Source organism: Choloepus didactylus, chromosome 2 (assembly GCF_015220235.1).
Source record: "Choloepus didactylus isolate mChoDid1 chromosome 2, mChoDid1.pri, whole genome shotgun sequence".
NCBI classification, from domain to species: domain Eukaryota; kingdom Metazoa; phylum Chordata; class Mammalia; order Pilosa; family Megalonychidae; genus Choloepus; species Choloepus didactylus.
The window spans coordinates 84,697,264-84,714,991 of record NC_051308.1 but is presented as its reverse complement, the minus strand read 5'-3'; the positions used below and the strand labels follow the sequence as shown (position 1 = coordinate 84,714,991).

Sequence of the window (17,728 nt, the reverse complement as noted above, 5' to 3'; positions counted from 1 at the left end):
GTTCTGAATGGAAAGGGCCCCACCCCTTTCCTCCTAGAGAAGACAGACCCCTCAGGTGGAGGTCATTAGCATTTCAATGGTCTCTCTCTCTGCTTGTGCTGTCTCCACCCTTCCCAGAGTCACAGCCCTGGAAACTGAAAATGACTGGGGCTTTCTCCACTGAGCCAAAAAAGAAACAGATAGTCCCCTTCAGGCCGAGTCCAAGGCAACCCTCCGGCTCTCCCAGGTCAGTCGTCACCCAAAGCCTCTGTTTTTTGGGGCTGCGTACCTGTAGTGAGCAGTTCACACTCGCTACTTAAAACCCCAGTTGGAGCTCAGCTGAGCTATATTCGCTTGCTGGGAGAGAGCTTCTCTGGCACCACGAGGCTTTGCAGCTCGGGCTATGGGGGAGGGGGTCTCCCGACCTGGTTCCGTAGGTTTTACTTACAGATTTTATGCTGTGTTCTCGGGCATTCCTCCCAATTCAGGTTGGTGTATGATGAATGGATGGTCTCGTTTGTCCCCCCGCAGTTATTCTGGGTTATTTACTAGTTGTTTCTGGTTTTTTGTAGTTGTTCCAGGGGGACTACTTAGCTTCCACTCCTCTCTATGCCGCCATCTTGCCCGAGTCCCCATCCTGATACTTTTCTGCTTTGGGTTGCTGTTTCTCCATTACATTAGGATTTAACTACCTTCTGTTGCCTTAGGGGGTTCTCTTGATTTCTATGTTATTTTGACAAAATTGTTGATTTCCTTGCTCTTGTGGCATTTCCAAGATTGGGTTTGGGACAGAGTCAACAGCCATGAAAAATAGATTATTTATTAGATAGCCATTTCTAAAGAATTTCCAATGACATGGGAAAAGGCTCATGATACAACGATGAATAAGAGGATACTAAACTACACACAGCATTTCACACCCACTAAAATGGCTACTATTAAAAAAAGTGGAAAATTACAAGTGCGGGGAGGATATGTAGAAACAGGAACACTTATTCATTGCTGGTGGGAATGTAAAATGGTGCAGCTTTGCTGTAAAAGACAGTTTGGCTGTTCCTCACAGTTAAGAATAGAATTTTAGTATATGACCTGGCAATCCCACTTCTAGGTATATACCCAAAAGAATTGAAAGCAGGGACTTGAACAGATGTTTGCACACCAGTGTTCGTAGCGGAATTATTCACACTTGCCAAAAGTTGGAAGCTACCCTAGTTTCCATCATTCGATGAATGGATAAAAAAAATGTGGTGTATACATACAATGGAATATTATTCAGCCATTAAAAGGAATGAAGTCCTGATACATGTGACAACATGGATGAATCTTGAAGACATCATGTTGAGTGAAATAAGCCATACACAAAAGGACAAGTATTGTATGATCTCACTGATAAGAAATAACTAGAATAAGCAAACTCATGGAGTCAGAATCTAGAATATAGTTACCAAAGGACAGGGAGGGAGTAGGGAATAGGGATTTAAGGATTAAAATTTATAGGGTTCCTATTTGAAAAAATGGAAATGTCTTGGTAATGGATTGCATTGATGGTAGCACAACACTGTGAATGTAATTAACAGTACTGAAATATATATGTCTGAATGTGGTTAAAAGCGATTGAGATGTTAAGTTGTATATATGGTACTAAAATAAAAATTTTTGTGAGAAGATCCATAGACTTGCACAACAATGGACCCTAAGTTAGGCCATGGATTATAGTCAGTAGTACAGTTATAAAAGTGAACTTTCATCAGTTGTAATGAATGTACCACACCAGTGCAAGGTATTAATAGTTAGGTGGTATATGGGAACCCTGTATTTTATGCATGATTGTTCTGTGAACCCACAACTACTCTAATAAAAAAAAATTTTTTTTACTACTTACAGTATAATCTCTCTCTATATATATATACATAATTGTATGTGTTTATATGTACATGGGAAGGAAAAAATGTTTATATGCCAAAGTGTTAATGGTTGTTTCTGGATTGTAGAATTATGTGTCATTTTTATTTTCTTCTTTATGATTTTTCTGAGTGTTTCAAATTCTGTCCCTCTAAACTTTTCTTCAGTGTGTATTCCTTTTTACAAAATTATTTGTGTTCAACCATAAGGTAGTGCTTTTAGGCCATTAGAGAGCTATCTTCCAATGTCTCTATATTTAAGCTGTCCTATGGGTTTGTTATTTCAGATCAGTCTGCATAGCTTTTCGTTAGTGTCCTGTTTCAGCCAAAGCTTTAAACCTGTGTATGGGTTTAGACCCAGTTTTTTCTAATACTTTGTTAAAATTTATTTTAGTAATTATGAAAAAAATTTCTAACAAAAAAGTAGACTAGTATAATGAACCCATATACTACACATTTAACAATTGTTCCCATTTTGCCAGATTTGCTATATCCTTTTTGCTGAAGTACATCAAAATAAATTATATATATATATATATATATATATATAGTTATTAAACTCCTAAATATTTGTACCTCTAAAAATTAAGGAGATACAATACTTTTACACACTTAACATGATTGCCATGTTTTAAGGCTGATATTTAAAATACATTCCCAAAGATTTTTCTCTTCTCTTCTTCAACCTTCCAAATCAGGATTCTGGGCTTCCGTCGAGCCCCCTTGGTGGTTGGCAGATTTATTAATCTGCGGACAGAGATCAAGCCTGTTGCCACGGAGCAGCTGTTGAGCACCTTTCTAACTGTAGGTAAGATTATCGAGAACATTTAAATAGGGGAATAGTTCCTAAGTTAAATGGGAGATCATTGAGCAAACTGGTCATGACTTTTAGGAATTGAAGAGCTCAAAGGAATACAAAAGCAAATCAGGCAACCTGTTCTCAGGTTACTGTAGAAAATGGATCTAAATAGCAGGAAGTGAAGTTTTCCTCAATGCCCCCTGTTTTGTCTGTGAACTAGGGTGTGAAGTCATTTACCAATGGTGTAATAACTTTATTTTTTTCTGCCTGGTGTTACAGTTAAACCTCAAACTGATTTTGGCCTTATTCTGTTACTGTCTATATTCATTGGGTTGGGCTTTTTTTTTTTTTTTTTTTCTTATACATGTGCTTTCTTAGGAACTGTCTCTTATCTTCTTAAATTGAGGAAACCTTAAGGCAACCCTGTAGAGGGTCAGAAATTCCCCTGTAGGGTTGCATTTGGACCTGGAAGATCACTGCTACCTACTGCTGTTCTGCAAGGGTTAGCCTATAACTCAGTGTGCATGGAATTGGCTAGGGTCTCTGTTCTCTCATTCTGAGGTTAGAGATTTGAGCTAAAATTCTCACTCCTGTTCTCCTTGTGGGCATAATGAGAACAAGAAGAATTCAGAGGTGCCATGGTCTCTTGCCTCAGTCTCTGCATGGTGACATTTTCAGTGACACAGTTCTCCGCATCATGGTATGACTGTTGAAACAGACATAGCAAGACGAACTTCACCTTACTTTGCTAGCGTGAGTAGATTTATGTTTAAAATGAAGTGAAACTGAATATTTAAAGGACTTGTGACAGATTTATCATTCAGAATTTAAATATTTACAAGGCTGGGACTCTGCTTTTCTTACAAATAGCAAAGTCACTGATTTGTTTCATATATTTTCTAATCACCTTTGGTTGTTCAATTTTATGCTCAGCAAACATGACTTGAATTCCTGTTGGTGTTGGGATAGAGAGAGAAGGTCAAGAAGAACAAACCAGAGTCCCTGCTCTCCAGAGACTCACTATCATACATTATAAAAAAGTACAGAGAAGGGAGAGGACAGAAAAAGGCTTTGTAGAAGATGTTATTAACACTGGATTGAGTGTTGAAGAATTAGTAAGCATTACCTAGGCAGGCAAAGAGGAAAGGGCATTGGGTAGAATAACAGGAAATAATAGTGGGAACAAGGGCATAAAGGCCTGAAAGTACACAGGAATGGTACTTTTGGAGAATGATGAGCTTCTGGGTATCCCACAGCATAGCACAGGTAGAGGGATTTGATTGGAGGTGAAATTTTTAATAATGTGCTGATGTTAGCACAATTGTTTTTTAAGTATTAATAGGTAACTTGGTATAACAAAGACTAAATTCTGTGTAGCCTTTGCAGTTTTATGAAGCACTTTCACACAATTACCTTACTCGATTCTCTTGACAAGAGTACAGTAAGTAGGGGAGATATTGCCTACATTTCATACATAGAAAAGAGGCTTAGAAGAGTCAAACACCTTTCCAAAGTCACAAAGCTACCAATTATTAGCCGGGATTCAGATCTAGATTTTAAGATTCTAAAATCTTTCATCTGTTTATATTCTTTAATATTCATTCATTTATTCAACAATAGTTTATTTCACTTCTGTGTGACAGGTTCTGAAGTAGGTTCTTAGTATACAAAAATGAATGACACTGTCTTCCCTTCAAGGCACTTTGAGAAATGGGGGAGCTAGATATGTACAAATGCCTAAGGGAACAGGGAATGGGTGGAAGTTAGGGCCTAAATGATAGTGGATTGGTGGGGGTGATATTTAACCCATGACTTAAAGGGAGAATAGCAGCCCCCCAGGTAGATATAGTGGGAAAGAACATTCTAGGTTTGGACTCAACTTTTTTTGGGCTCTTGGATCCTTTTGACAGTCTGGAAACACTTATGAATCCCTTCTCAGAATGGTGTTTTTAAATACCTGAGATGCATAGATTTATAAAGGAAACCAATAATATTGAAGGTATAGTTTTGTTATGAAAAAATTCAAAAAGCAAATTTGTAGTATAGCAACATGTGCGTCCTTATTTAACATAATACATAAAAAACTCTAGTGGTGAGTTAGTGACTACCATAATTTCAAACTAGTGATGAATATAAATGATATTTTGAGATATCTGCAGCAACACTAAAGTGATATAAAAAAATCTGTGATTTCTTCTGGTGACAAAGTCACAGGTCATGCTAATACGACTATAGTTTGCTCTCTTCCTTCATAATTGAAGGGAATGCTACATTTCAAATAGAGGCTAGGAAAATAAAGAGGTAATTTTGTTCCCATGTTGTCCACAGCCCTCCTGAATTAAAAATCCTGTTCCTCCAGGTGGAGGACAGAGCATGGACACGGGTGACAAGAAGTGAGTGAAGAGCATAACAAGCTCAGGAGACTGTGTAGGTTAGCCGAAGTAAAGGGTATGTGGGGTCCGTGAGTGAGAAAGGCAGACGGTCAGGACAGTGTCACTGAAGTTGGACTTGTACACCATAATTAGGTTTCAAGACTTTCTCTTTAGGCACTGGAGGCCATTCAATGAGTTTGAACATGAAAAATTCAGATTTGAATTTTAGAAAAATAATTGTGGCAGCAATTGGAGGATGAATTGGGAAGAGGAAAATCAGGAGATAAAGGGAGCACTTGGAGGCTGTTACAGTAAATTCATATGCAGTAAGAGTCAGAACTCAGACAGGGACAGGAGATAGAAACATTTTGAGATAATTAAGGAATTAGAATGGAAGGAGTTTGGTGTGAACAGTGGGGCTTGGAGGGGGACTGAGAGAGAACAGAAAATTAAGAATGACTTCCAAGTTTCTGGATTGGATTTCATATACTCTTCCTCCAGATTTGTCAGTTAACACTTTCGAACCATTTGAGAATAGGTTGCAGATGTGGACTGCCTCATGACTCCTTAAAACTCCAGTGAATATTTCCCAGCTACCAGGACACTCTCCTACATAATCACATTCAACTATCAAAATCAAGAAATAAACATTGATCTAGTCTCACCATCTAATCCATAGACACTATGAGTATTGCCACTTGTCTCTGTAATGCCCCATATAAATCAGAGATTCAGTTTATAATCATGTTGCATGCAATTGTCATGTCTTTTTAACCTCCATCAATCTGGAGCAATTCCTCAGTCTTTCCTTGTCTTTCATGATCTTGACATTTTCGAAAAGTACAGGTTAGTTGCTTATAATGTTTCCCAGTTTGGGTTTGTCTGATGTTTCCTCATGATTTAAAATTTTGTTAGGAATACCAGAGAAGTGGTACTGTGCTCTTCTCAGTTTATCTTATCAAGTGGCACACAATGTTGACTTATCATTTCCCATTACTGGTGATGTTAACTTTTTTTATCACTTAAGATGATGTCTGCAGAGTTTCTACAATATAAAGTTAATAAGTATGTTGTACTTATTAATTACTAAATACTTTGTAGGGAGCTACTCTAGAACTGTATAAATGTTCTGTTTGTTATAAAACTTTCACCCACCAGCTATGTGTTCATTGATAATTATTGCCTGAGTCAGTTATTACAATGGTAGTTGTCAAATGCTGATTTTCTAATTCCATCATTCCTTCTAGATTTATTACTCACCATTCTATTGAAGGGTTGAGCTCCTCCCCAATTTATTTATAGTACTATGAACTCACAGACTCTTATTTGCTCAGTTATAGTTTGTCACTATCATTGTTTATTTTGATGCTCAGACTGTCCCCAGTATGGCCAGTGGGAACTCATACAAGCTGGCTCCTGTGTCATTTTGGAATGCCCCCTTCATTCTCTGAGCACTCCCTTACTAACTGGCATAACAGATAAGCTCATCGTGTACTTTTCCTGCCACAGCCCTGGAGTCAGCTGTTTTCCCAAGGAGCACTGATTCCTTTTAATATGGTATTAAAATGGTATTTAGGAATTAAACTGTGGGTGTTAGGTGTGCTGATTACCACCAATGTGTCATTGTTTCTAGGTTCTCTTAATGAATAGAGGTAGGAAATGTGTGTATGTGTGTTAAAACCATCTATTCACACCAGTATCTCCAATTCTAACCCAATACCACAGGACTTCTAGCCTTCCTTCTTTCTATATGGGTAACTCCCTTCTCTATCTGTGAGAAGACTAGCTCCCATTATCCTCAGTCTTATTTGCTGAAACCTCCTGTATGTAACCAAACTCCTGGCCATAGCTTGGTCCCAGACATGCCCTCTCTCTCCATTGGGCACTGTTGCCAAAATCTCAGCCTTGGCTAAGGGGAAGAGGGCATTACTTTCCTTTAATTTGAGTTCAGAAAGATACTGATGACAATTGTTGACTCCTGAGAGAGAGGCTGGGTAGAAGGGACATGGGGGTGGGGGGGACTTACTTTTTGATGTATATCCATTTGTACTTTTTGAATTTCCACACTGTGCTTTTATTATCTATTCAGAAAATAAGTAAATGTTTTAACTGTAGTCAGTTTAGAATCTTAGCTTTCACAGTAACTCTTTACTCAGCTGCTATCTTCTGCATTGTTTGGGGAGAATTTGGAGTCGTTTTTCCTTATGTGTACTTGGCTCCTTTCTCTCCTTTAGGAAACAATACTTGCTTCTATGGGAAGTGTTATTACTGCCGAGAAACAGAGCCAGCTTGTGCCGATGGAGACACGATGGAGGGATCTGTCACACTCTGGCTTCCAGATGTGTGGCCTCTGCAGAAACACCGACATCCATGGGGCAGAACTTACCGAGAGGGCAAATTGGCCAGGTAAACGCTCCTGTGGGCCATTGGATTCTCGCCTAGGCCTGAACAGATGCACACACTGCACAGAAGCCAGAGCTTCTGCCCCAGACTTATAGGACTGTGGGGTCAGGGGTGAAACTGCCAGGCCCGGACTCTGCCTTCTCTTTGTTTTATACAGTGCCAGGTACAGTGTTGGCACTCAGTAAATAACCCTGGTGATGCTGCTTGCCTCCAGGTGGGAGTATGACGAGAGCTACTGCGACGCTGTGAAGAAAACGTCTCCTTATGATTCTGGCCCACGCCTCCTGGACATCATTGACACAGCTGTGTTTGATTATCTCATTGGCAATGCTGACCGCCATCACTATGAGAGCTTTCAAGATGATGAAGGCGCTAGTATGCTCATCCTTCTTGATAATGCCAAAAGGTAGGACTGGCAGGACAACCCTTGTCAGTTAGGGGTGTCTGTGTATAAAATAAGGAATTTACTAGAGGGTCCTGGAAAACATCCAGAACACGATTGACAGAAGGCACTCTTCCCTTTGCTGTCTCCACTGTTGGCACCCAACCTCCCTTCTGGGTTTGCCCCACCTCCACAAAAGTGGTTCTTTCCAAAGAGTCAAAGATCCTGACAGACAGCTGGAAACCAAGGTCTTTAATTTATCACTACTTTACTTGGCTATGAGTTTACAATCTTGAGAAAAACAGATTTAATAGAATGCGAAACTTAATTAACATTAAATTTATTCTATCCAAAGGTTGATGCAATTTTTAAAAAAAAATCATTTCATAGGACATTTGCTACATTTGTGGCAGTCTAGGCCCAGACTTTTTTGCTATCATGGGAAGAAGAGCAACTGCTTGATTATATGTGAAGACAAGTTATTTTTATCTTGAATAAGACACGTTTATTCATTTTGAATAAGTATATATCCTTTTTTTTTTTTAGAGCTGAGCTATTTGAAAAGCAGTGTATTTTCAGTTTGTATTGTCCATTCTCCATGGTACCCATTTCAGTACCACACTTTTAGTTATACTTAATAATTATGTTTGCTAAATGAAAAAGCTCCCTGGAGCTCAGAATTATCCTGGCACTAGGTCACTGCTGTTAACGTTGGTTACCTGAGAGTAAGCTGAGACTTGGGTCCTCAGCAAAGAACACTTGGGCAGCATTTGTTAATGAAGCAGGACCCCAGGGGCTCTGTGAAAGATGGTGACAGCTACAGAAAGTGAGGGGCCAGCAAGCCCTGCCACGCTCTCTCTCCACTCCCAGCAAAGCAGCTAGTGGCCAGTACTATATATATTCCTGAAAATTGTTACCCTTACTTGTTAAAAATGATTTTTTTTTTTAAATCATGTGTACTATGGAAATTGGAATAGTTGCCTTTGCTGTTTATTATTTGTGGGCCTACACTCTGCTAAGGGTACAGTTATTAAGGTGAGCTTCCAGGGAAAGACTGTAGGATGGTCAGTTTTTCTAGGTTCAGGTTTCCTTTACTAACTTTGAGTTACTTCTAAGATCATTTTTACATCTACTTTCAATAAGAGTTTTCTCAGCCTCTGTGAGCAGTTTGAAAAGTGGTTTGAATCTGCCATATACAAACTTGTAAGGAAGAAGATAATTCAAATCTTTTCTGATTAGTAATTTTGAGGTAGAACAATGATAATTTCTTTTACAAGTAATTATCTTGTGCTTGTTTATAGAACCTAACACGAATAGCCTTTATCTCTCTCCCCACTCCTTAAAACCTGTTTGTGTTTAGGGGTCTTCAAGTTCTCCCTTTAATCTGTTAACCCCACAGTGTGTTACCATACAGTTATGCTCTAGCACCTTGCAGTATCTTGGCAGAATAAAAGTGTCTTTGTAAATTATTTTTTGTTTGATATTTCATTGTAGGCTTTGGGGGATCCTGTATCTAATTGGCTATGCCCTGCTTATTTTTAATTTAAGTGATTTGAGCTGTTGGAGCATGAAATTATCTTGGATCACGATTGGGTTTCTTATGGAATTCATTCTTGCTTTGATGCTAAGGAGTGCTTTCAGCTAATTGACAAAGTTTTCATTTAAATTTCAGCTTTGGGAACCCCTCGCTGGATGAGAGAAGCATTCTTGCCCCTCTCTATCAGTGCTGCATGTAAGTTCCACACATCAGATACATGTGCCTGCATTGCCATCCTTTTCAGGCTCAGATAACAGCACCTCAATTTTCTTGGCCTTAAAACTTCCTGATATCTGAGTAGTACTTCTCATACTTTCCAACCCAGAACCCCTGGAGATCCTGAGATATGAAGGATCATGGAAAGATGGAGGGCAGGCACTCAAAGCTCAAAATTCATTTTAATTTTATATGAATGAGGTTTGCAGTCTATTCAGTCCATGTTTGCTTCAATAGCAAAATGCAGTGTCTTCCCCCTCCCCACTACAAAAAAAAATATCTAGTAAAATCTGAGTCCCAGGTCGCTGTACCATGTTTACACTGGGGCTTCAAGTACTTTCTTAGCCTGCCACATACCATGTGGGGTATGCAAGTCTCAGATTGAAATTGTCTAAACCAAAAGTAACTTTTTTCATAGGTATTTAATATTTTTAAGTCTGTATTAGGAAACAAATAAATCAAAAAGTAAATCAAGAAAATGAAATAAAGACTGAGTTCTAAAGCATTCCTTTTCAGATCATCCTTGCTGATAGAATTTCTTTAACTTTTTATTTTGAAATAATTTCAAACTTACAGGAAAGTTACAAAAATAATACAGAAACAAGACAGAAAACTCTAGTAAACACCCCCCAACCCAGATACACAGATTTACCAACTTACAACATTTTGCCACGTTTGTTAGTCCATCCTCGCTCCCTCTCTCCTTCCTTCCCTCCCTCCCTCCCTTCCATTTTCTAAACATTTGAGGGTAGATTACATACATAAGTCTCCTTTAACACCTAGTACTACCATGTATGTTTCCTAAGAATAAGGATATTCGCTTATGTAACCACATTAAGTACATTTATCAAGTTCAAGAAATTTAAGCATTGATATAAAGCATACAGTGTCTGTATCTCACTTTTTTCAGTTGTATCAATAATGTTCTTTTGGGCATTTTCTTCTCTATTATTAGATCAGTCCAGGATCATGTATTGCATTTAATTGTGGTACCATATTACAGCCTAAAATTTCCCATCCCAGCCACTCCCAAGCATACAATTTATTGGCATTAACCATATTCACAATGTTGTGCTACCATCTCCACCCTCCATTACCAAAACTTCATCTCAATCAGAAACCCTGTACCCATTAAGGTTTAACTGCCCATACCCACCCCACTCTTGTCCCTGGTAACCTGTACTCTACTTTTTGTCTCTATAAATTTTCATATTCTAATTATTTCATTTAAGTGGTATAATTTAACAGTTTACCCAGGCAACCCTTAATTGTCTTCATTAATATTGGGAAGCAGTAATACATTCAATCCAAAAATTGTGTTTGGCTTTGAAGGAAGATGTTTTTGTATTAATAGTCAGTGTATCAGTTTGGTCCAATCAGGAGATAGAAGACACAATGGGGAAAACAAGGGAAGTTTAATATAAAGAATTATTATTGAACTCTGATAAAAGAAGGGAGAATCCTCAAGGAAGGACAGACTTGAAAGAGGGCCCCCTTCCCAATGCTGGGTTTTGGAACTCATTGGAGAAAGTGTAGTTAAACCCACTGGATAGCAGAGAGCTTGCTGGTTTGCCTAGGCCAGAGCTGGTCTGCATGCACTGGCCAAGCAGGAAGCAACCCTCTGGAGTATGGCCAAGGTATGGGGAATCCACAACTGGTGGCATGACATGCAGAGAGAGGGGCAGTCTGGGAACCTTCTGGGCTGCAGGCAAGCCATGCTTATGGGTCTACAGAGGGAATCAGGGTGCAGGTGTGGACTGGAGGTCTTTGGGGTGCTGGTTTCCATGTCAAGAGAGCCTCAGAAAGGTTATCACCATGCCTGGCCGAGGCTGCAGGGTCACTGAGGAACCACGTGTCTTCTGGCACATGGCTGGGCAGAGTTCTTCAGCCCATGCTGCTGATTCACCATACAATGTCCCTCCAGTGTCCTCTATTGAGAAAGCTTAACAGGAGTGATGTTTAAAGGAATTCTGTCTCTTACAACGTAGCATATATTGAAGGGGGAATTGGAGACTAAGAGGCAATAAATTGATAACTTAGTCCTAGAGGGGAAGCTCTGATGCCCTGGGCATTTATTTCAGAAAAATAAAGGCATACCACATCTGTGCTCATCTGTCCCTTTCATACTTTGTGCAAAGATCCATCTTCCTTATTTTTAAATAGTTCCCGAAGGGGCAGCCTCTTTCAGAATCAGACGTTTCTGCATACCTAGTAATTCCCACTTTATTCACAGAGAGGTCATTATTTTATCTTAAGACTTTTTTGCTGAAATAAACAGAATGCCCTCTTTAGTTGGTGAAATCATTAAGGAAAATAGGTGTTCCTAAAATAAAATTTCCTATTTAATATCAGTAGTAGAATTTTTTTAAAATTCAGAAACATATAAAGAAGAAAATAAAAATTACTCAGTAACATCTCAGGGTAACTCCTATTAATGCTGCAGTGTACTTTATTCTAATTGTGTGTGTGTGTGTGTGTGTGTGTGTGTGTGTGCGCATGCGCATATACATGTAAACATATATACACACATTTTCTTTCCCATAGATTTAGAGTAAAATGGGTTTTTCCCCCCAGGTTTTTTCTCTACCCAGCATTATATAGTGGGCATTTTCCCAGGCCACCATGCACAGTATTCCCTTGAATGGTTAACCATAATTTATTTAACTATTTCTTAGTTGTTGGGCATTCAAATTGTTTCCCATTTTTCCTGTTAAAAATAGCATTGCAGAGAACATAAATATGTACAAATCTTTGTGTATCTGACTGAATACCCAGAAAAAAAAAAATCAAAACCGGGTAATGTGACTTAACTCATAATGTAGAGGTAATTCTGAAATAGAAATGATTTTTTTCAGTTGAGGTATTTTACATTGTTATTTCTTTACTTCTGTCTACCAAACAGGCCTTAAAGTCCATCCAAGTTTGTATGTAACTTGTCCTAAAACTTTTTCTTCTAGCATTCGGGTTTCTACTTGGAACAGACTAAACTACCTGAAGAATGGTGTGCTGAAGTCTGCCTTAAAATCTGCCATGGCCCATGACCCCATCTCTCCAGTGCTTTCTGGGCCTCACCTGGATGCTGTGGACCCACGGCTGCTGAGCATCCTGGCCACCGTGAAGCAGTGCACTGACCAGTTTGGGGTGGACTCTGTGCTAGTGGAAGACAGGATGCCTCTCTCCCACTTGTAATTTTCAACACAGAATATGTGAAACTTCTTTTTGCAAAGATAGAAAAACAGCACAATCAATTCTAAATGTAACAGATGGATTGGAAATGGCCAGCAGCAAGTTCTGGCGATAGGGGACAGGGTGGCCTTGGATGTCTTTGGTGTTTTCCATAGTAGAAACTAAAGCAAAGACTACAAGTTTCAGACCACAGAGCTGTTCCTGCTGAATCACCTTTTGACTTCCTTGGCATCATCTGCCCATTCTAGCAGTGGGCGGCATGGTTAGTCTTAATTTCTCATGCCAAAGGACAAGCAGAGAAGTGACATTGGATAGGTTAATGCTGGCATTGTTTCTGGAGTGTGTGTTTTGAGTTAAACCTTACAGTCCTTTTCCCAAATGTGTGGATTTTCTGAAAACACTTTAGAGTCTCTTATGTCCTTTTTCACCAGAGCTAGTCACATTGGAAAGCTTACTGCCTCCTAAGGAGTGGCGGCAAATAAAACCTTGCCTTCTTTTGAGCCGAGATCGCACTCTCTGTTGGAGGGGACATGGTTTTAGGTAGCATTGAGAGGAGGGCAAAAGCAGGGAAGGCATTTGGGCTTTTAAGCAGTTGGCTAGTGGTGCTTTTGATGATTCTTAGAGGAGGAAAGGAGAAAGGGATCACTTGATCTCCAGAATCAGGGAGATGATTGAATTTTATACTGAGATCATTAGTGAAAACAGATTCCCCTGAATTTAGGTTCTTCAGGTGTGTAAAAAACAAAGATGGCTTTGTACCTAAGTAAAGTCTTCATTCTCACAGTTTTGTCCAAATTGGTCAAATAATTGTCTCTAAAGAAAATATTTTACATCCCAAGAATGATTCTCTTATGGAGACTTTTTTTCCCCCTTTTGCCCAAAGCAGGCAAATCCTTTCTTAATTAACAAAGCAAACTGAAATAATACCTTGAGTAAGAGTCAGGTTGCCTGTGTTCTCTGCCATCTTCATTTCTCTTCTGAACCGAATTTCCACATCTGCCTTTAAGGCATTTGGACATTGAAGCTGCTGCTCCCAAGAGACTGACAACCCTGTCCGTGCCTTTCTTGTGAGAAAAGCCAGCTCACTCCTACAGATAGTAGTGCACGTCCTGTTGGTGGCTGGACTTAGCTTACGATTTGGGCCATGCAAAAGACTGGCAACAAAGATTTTAAGCCTTCTGAGCCTTGAAATTAAGGAAGTTACCATGAGGAGCCTTAAGATTTTGATTTATATCAAACCCTAATTTCATTATTCAGTCTCTGTTGGAGTTCTGAACCCACGATGTGGTACTGTCCTTCCACCTCTTAGCATATTCACATTTCAAGTTACTAAACCACCAGTGCATTTTTGTGTTCTGGCAAAGTGATTTGACATGTAAGCAGCTGCAGTGAAAGACTGGGCCAGAAGGCAACATGCCTGGTGCACCCACTCAACCTGTGCTCAGAGCTGTATGTTTTTCTCTCCTGCATCTTGTCTGGGTGCTGTTCAAGTTTTTTACTTCTGTCCAGCAGAGACTAATATTTTAAACAGTGCGGTTGAACAAATTTTATGTCAGCCATTGGAGATCAACTTTAGGCAACCACACTTAAAAAAAAAAAAGCTTTAGGATTTGTGCGCTAATTTTCTCCTATTGAAAGATAACCGAGTAACCTGTAACTACTTTAAAATAGCATGAAATTGGAGGTACTTTTGTACTTTGTATATTTGTTTTAAGGTGGGCATGGGCTGAGTTATAAAAAGGGTATTGAATTTAAGATGTCAGATATTAGCACAGAACTGAAGGAGTATTAACAAAAGGAGGCACTGATTTCCATTTTCAGGCCATTTACTATGTGTGTCCAGGGACATGCACAATTTAGCTTGAGAATACTTTAGATAGTGCTTATCCTACAGCTTCTGGGAGACAGCTGGAAGGAGACAGTAGGAAGGATGTCATCTCTGTTCTCCTTGATAATGTTAGTTGAACTAAATTGTGAATTAATGTCCTTTCAAACACATGATGCCACACAGTGTGCCACACTGGAGTAAGTCACAGCTTCCCAAACTGGGAACTTCATTTATAATGTTGAAGGTAGAAGATTCTGCTAACGAAAAAAGCAGGTGGGAAAGCTGCTTTGAAAAACGTCTCATCCTTTCTTCAAAATATTGCCGAAAATATATCATTTAATTCTCTCCCTACTAATTTCAAATTCTTGACTTTAAAAATGTTCAGATCCATTATAGTTAAAGCTAGAATTATGATAATAGAGTGGTATGACAGTACAGATTTATTTCCTGAGTCAGGATTGGATTAAGCTGAAAAAGTACATAGAGGTGAGACTTGGAGAAAACAACCATAAGTTTACAGCCCTAAAGTTCAAAAACAGTACATTCTGTTAGAAAAAAGGGGTAGCTATGTTTTTAAAGTTTCATAACGCTATCCTTCTAATGGTTTATTTATTAGAATCTAGCGCTATTACAATCAAAACAAGTCATTGGAGGGGTGTTCGGCGTTTGTCAACCCTGAGTTGAGTGTACCTAGCTGATATATAATAGGTAGATGTGGGTACATTTTAATATTACAAAACAAGGAGAATCAGAACTGCCTGCCATTTCCTGCTCTCCTTCCCCCACTTTTAAAAAATATTTATTCAAAAGTTTGAGTGGGGAAGTGGATGTAGAGGATTCATTCTAAGTGTTCCTTAATATGAGGCTAGATTGTGGATTAGGGGAGGGACCTAAATAACTTTCTGTAAAGAACAAATTAATAGGATCTGTGTGCTCAGAGTATTGTTCAGTAATGTATTAATGAAGCATTTCTCCTCATTAATAAACCCTGTTTTCACTCAGGGTTAATATGTCAAATGAAAGGAAAGATGAATCCTATACATGGAAATTTTTCAGTGTCACCTGAAGGCATCATGTTCTTCCCATGAAATCTGTCTTTTCTTTTAAAATGGGGGAAAAGGTCTTTTGGCCTCCCTTTCCCATCCATCATACTCAGCCTCCCTCCTATCGTTCCCACTCTTGTTTGACAGGTAAATGACCACACCTGAATGACAATAGAAAGCTTCTGTCAGGGAGCTATCTCCTAGGAGACATCCTGTGTTCTTGAGCTTCAGGAAACATTAGTAAAGATATATGTATATATATTGTCATATATGTTATTCTAGGAAGAAAACATATTTATTTTGACACAGGGAAACTGACTTATGTTGCTGAAGGACTTAAAGCTAATAAAAGATTCTTTTCTCAGTCTCTGAGACTGGGTACTAAGTGACATAAAGACCATTCATCTGAACAGCAACTTGAACAAGTCGGGGGTGCCAGCTCCTGCTCCACACACTAGTGAGCCGGACAGACCTGACTTCGTGAAATGTACTGTACAGAGGAAGGCCTATTTTTCTCCCTTTGATTCCGCAAGTCTGGGTGGTGAAAAGGTAGGGGCTGGGTACTATACCGCCCCAGGATTTTAAGGAACCAAATAAAGCGTGGGGAGAACTGGGGAGAACTTAACTGGGAAGCTAATTTATTTGCTTATAAGGGAGGTGGAAGAACCACTCCCTCTCTCTCTTGTTCTGCCAAGGATTTCACCTCAGAGCTGTTGCACAAATGGAGGCTGTATTTGGTAAGACACCAAACAAGACAGATGCAAAGCTAAATTTCTAATATGGGTTTTAATTCTGAAGAAAAAAAAACAAAAATAAAGATTTTAGTAAATAAATGATGTGTCATCTTTTTTTCTTAATCTTTTTTCCCCCCCTCAGGATTATTTTCAGTGTTCCCTAGTCCAATTTCCTATCGCTTTTATCAGGAGCAGAGATGATTACATCTTTTGCATGCACTTAAAAGGCCCACAAGGATTGTTTCACAGAGTCTTGATGGATAAGACCCATACATTTCTTCGCCAGGCTTCAAAAGATCTATACCAGATTGTGACTCTACCAAGATTTCCCTAGGTTAATTTTTAGGTGCTTTTTTGTTTTTGTTTTTGTTTTTTTTTATTAGTTGACTCCATTCTTGCAGCTTCCTTAGAGGTAGAGAATTATGAATCCTGAAGAACTCATGCCAGCCAGCCTAGTGCCATAGAGGCATGGAAGAGAGAGCCAGATGCCCTGATTATAATTCTTAGCACACCCAGATTTTTACCATTCAAAATGAAAATCCAGTATCCTAACCCTCAGTCACATAACTGAACAGAATACATAAGATTTTTTTTTTTTCTTTTTTGATTTGCAGCACATTTGTTTGTGCCAGTATTTGTCATTTGTACTTGAATATGTGTGGGAGACTAAGGGCTGGTACATGTTACTGACTCATTGCATACAAATCTTTTTTCTAGGCTAGATTTCAAGCTCTGTTTCTCGGGCATATCAGAAAGACTAGTATTAGAGCTTTAAAAAGGGTATCTAGGAGTGGGGAAGGTAGACTTCTGTTACTGGCTAATTTTACCCAGTGTGTTTGCCCATAAAAACTGATTTTTAGCAGCCCTTATTTTGTAAAACAGAGACCAGAATGGTCCTAACCATTTGTTTAGCATGGTTGGGAGTTTGTGAGGTAGGCTGCTGTATATAGTCCAGGGAATAATAGTATTAAATAGCAATTTGTGAGGTTCTTGTCTGTCTTCAGAAGGCATGTGAACATTGTGCAGGGAGTTGTGGGTGCCACCCACATGATGATGACTAACCTTTCTCTCAAGGAGCCTGAAGACACTTCCTAGTAGAAAACTGCTTGCAAAGCACTAAATGGCTGGGGGGGGCAGGGAGGTGATGTAAATTAATGACAATGGGAGTAAGGAATGGGAAAGAATCTGGGGAGTTAGAAAGGTGAGGAGTAGCAGTGTCTTTGCTGAAGAAGGGAAGGTTGATCCAGACTTCAGAGGTTGCCTGTAATTTTCACCTGGAAATACTGGCTTGTCCTGTCTCTTGAGAGGACAGTTTCAGTCCACGTGATGCCTCAAGTGCACTGTGGCA

General features: G+C 39.2%; 1 protein-coding gene across 3 annotated transcripts in view; it reads left to right on the top strand.

Moving 5' to 3' along the window:
• The window catches only part of FAM20B (FAM20B glycosaminoglycan xylosylkinase), a 40,345-nt gene extending 25,900 nt beyond the window's left edge, over positions 1-14,445 (top strand). For all 3 annotated transcript variants that reach the window (XM_037825264.1, XM_037825266.1, XM_037825265.1), the window contains exons 4-8: positions 2,579-2,688; positions 7,286-7,457; positions 7,669-7,860; positions 9,509-9,568; positions 12,547-14,445. In XM_037825264.1, coding sequence (XP_037681192.1) covers positions 2,579-2,688; positions 7,286-7,457; positions 7,669-7,860; positions 9,509-9,568; positions 12,547-12,778 — 766 coding nt within the window. In that variant the 3' untranslated portion in view covers positions 12,779-14,445. The remainder of the gene's footprint in view (positions 1-2,578; positions 2,689-7,285; positions 7,458-7,668; positions 7,861-9,508; positions 9,569-12,546) is intronic.
• The last annotated feature ends 3,283 nt before the right edge of the window (positions 14,446-17,728 follow it).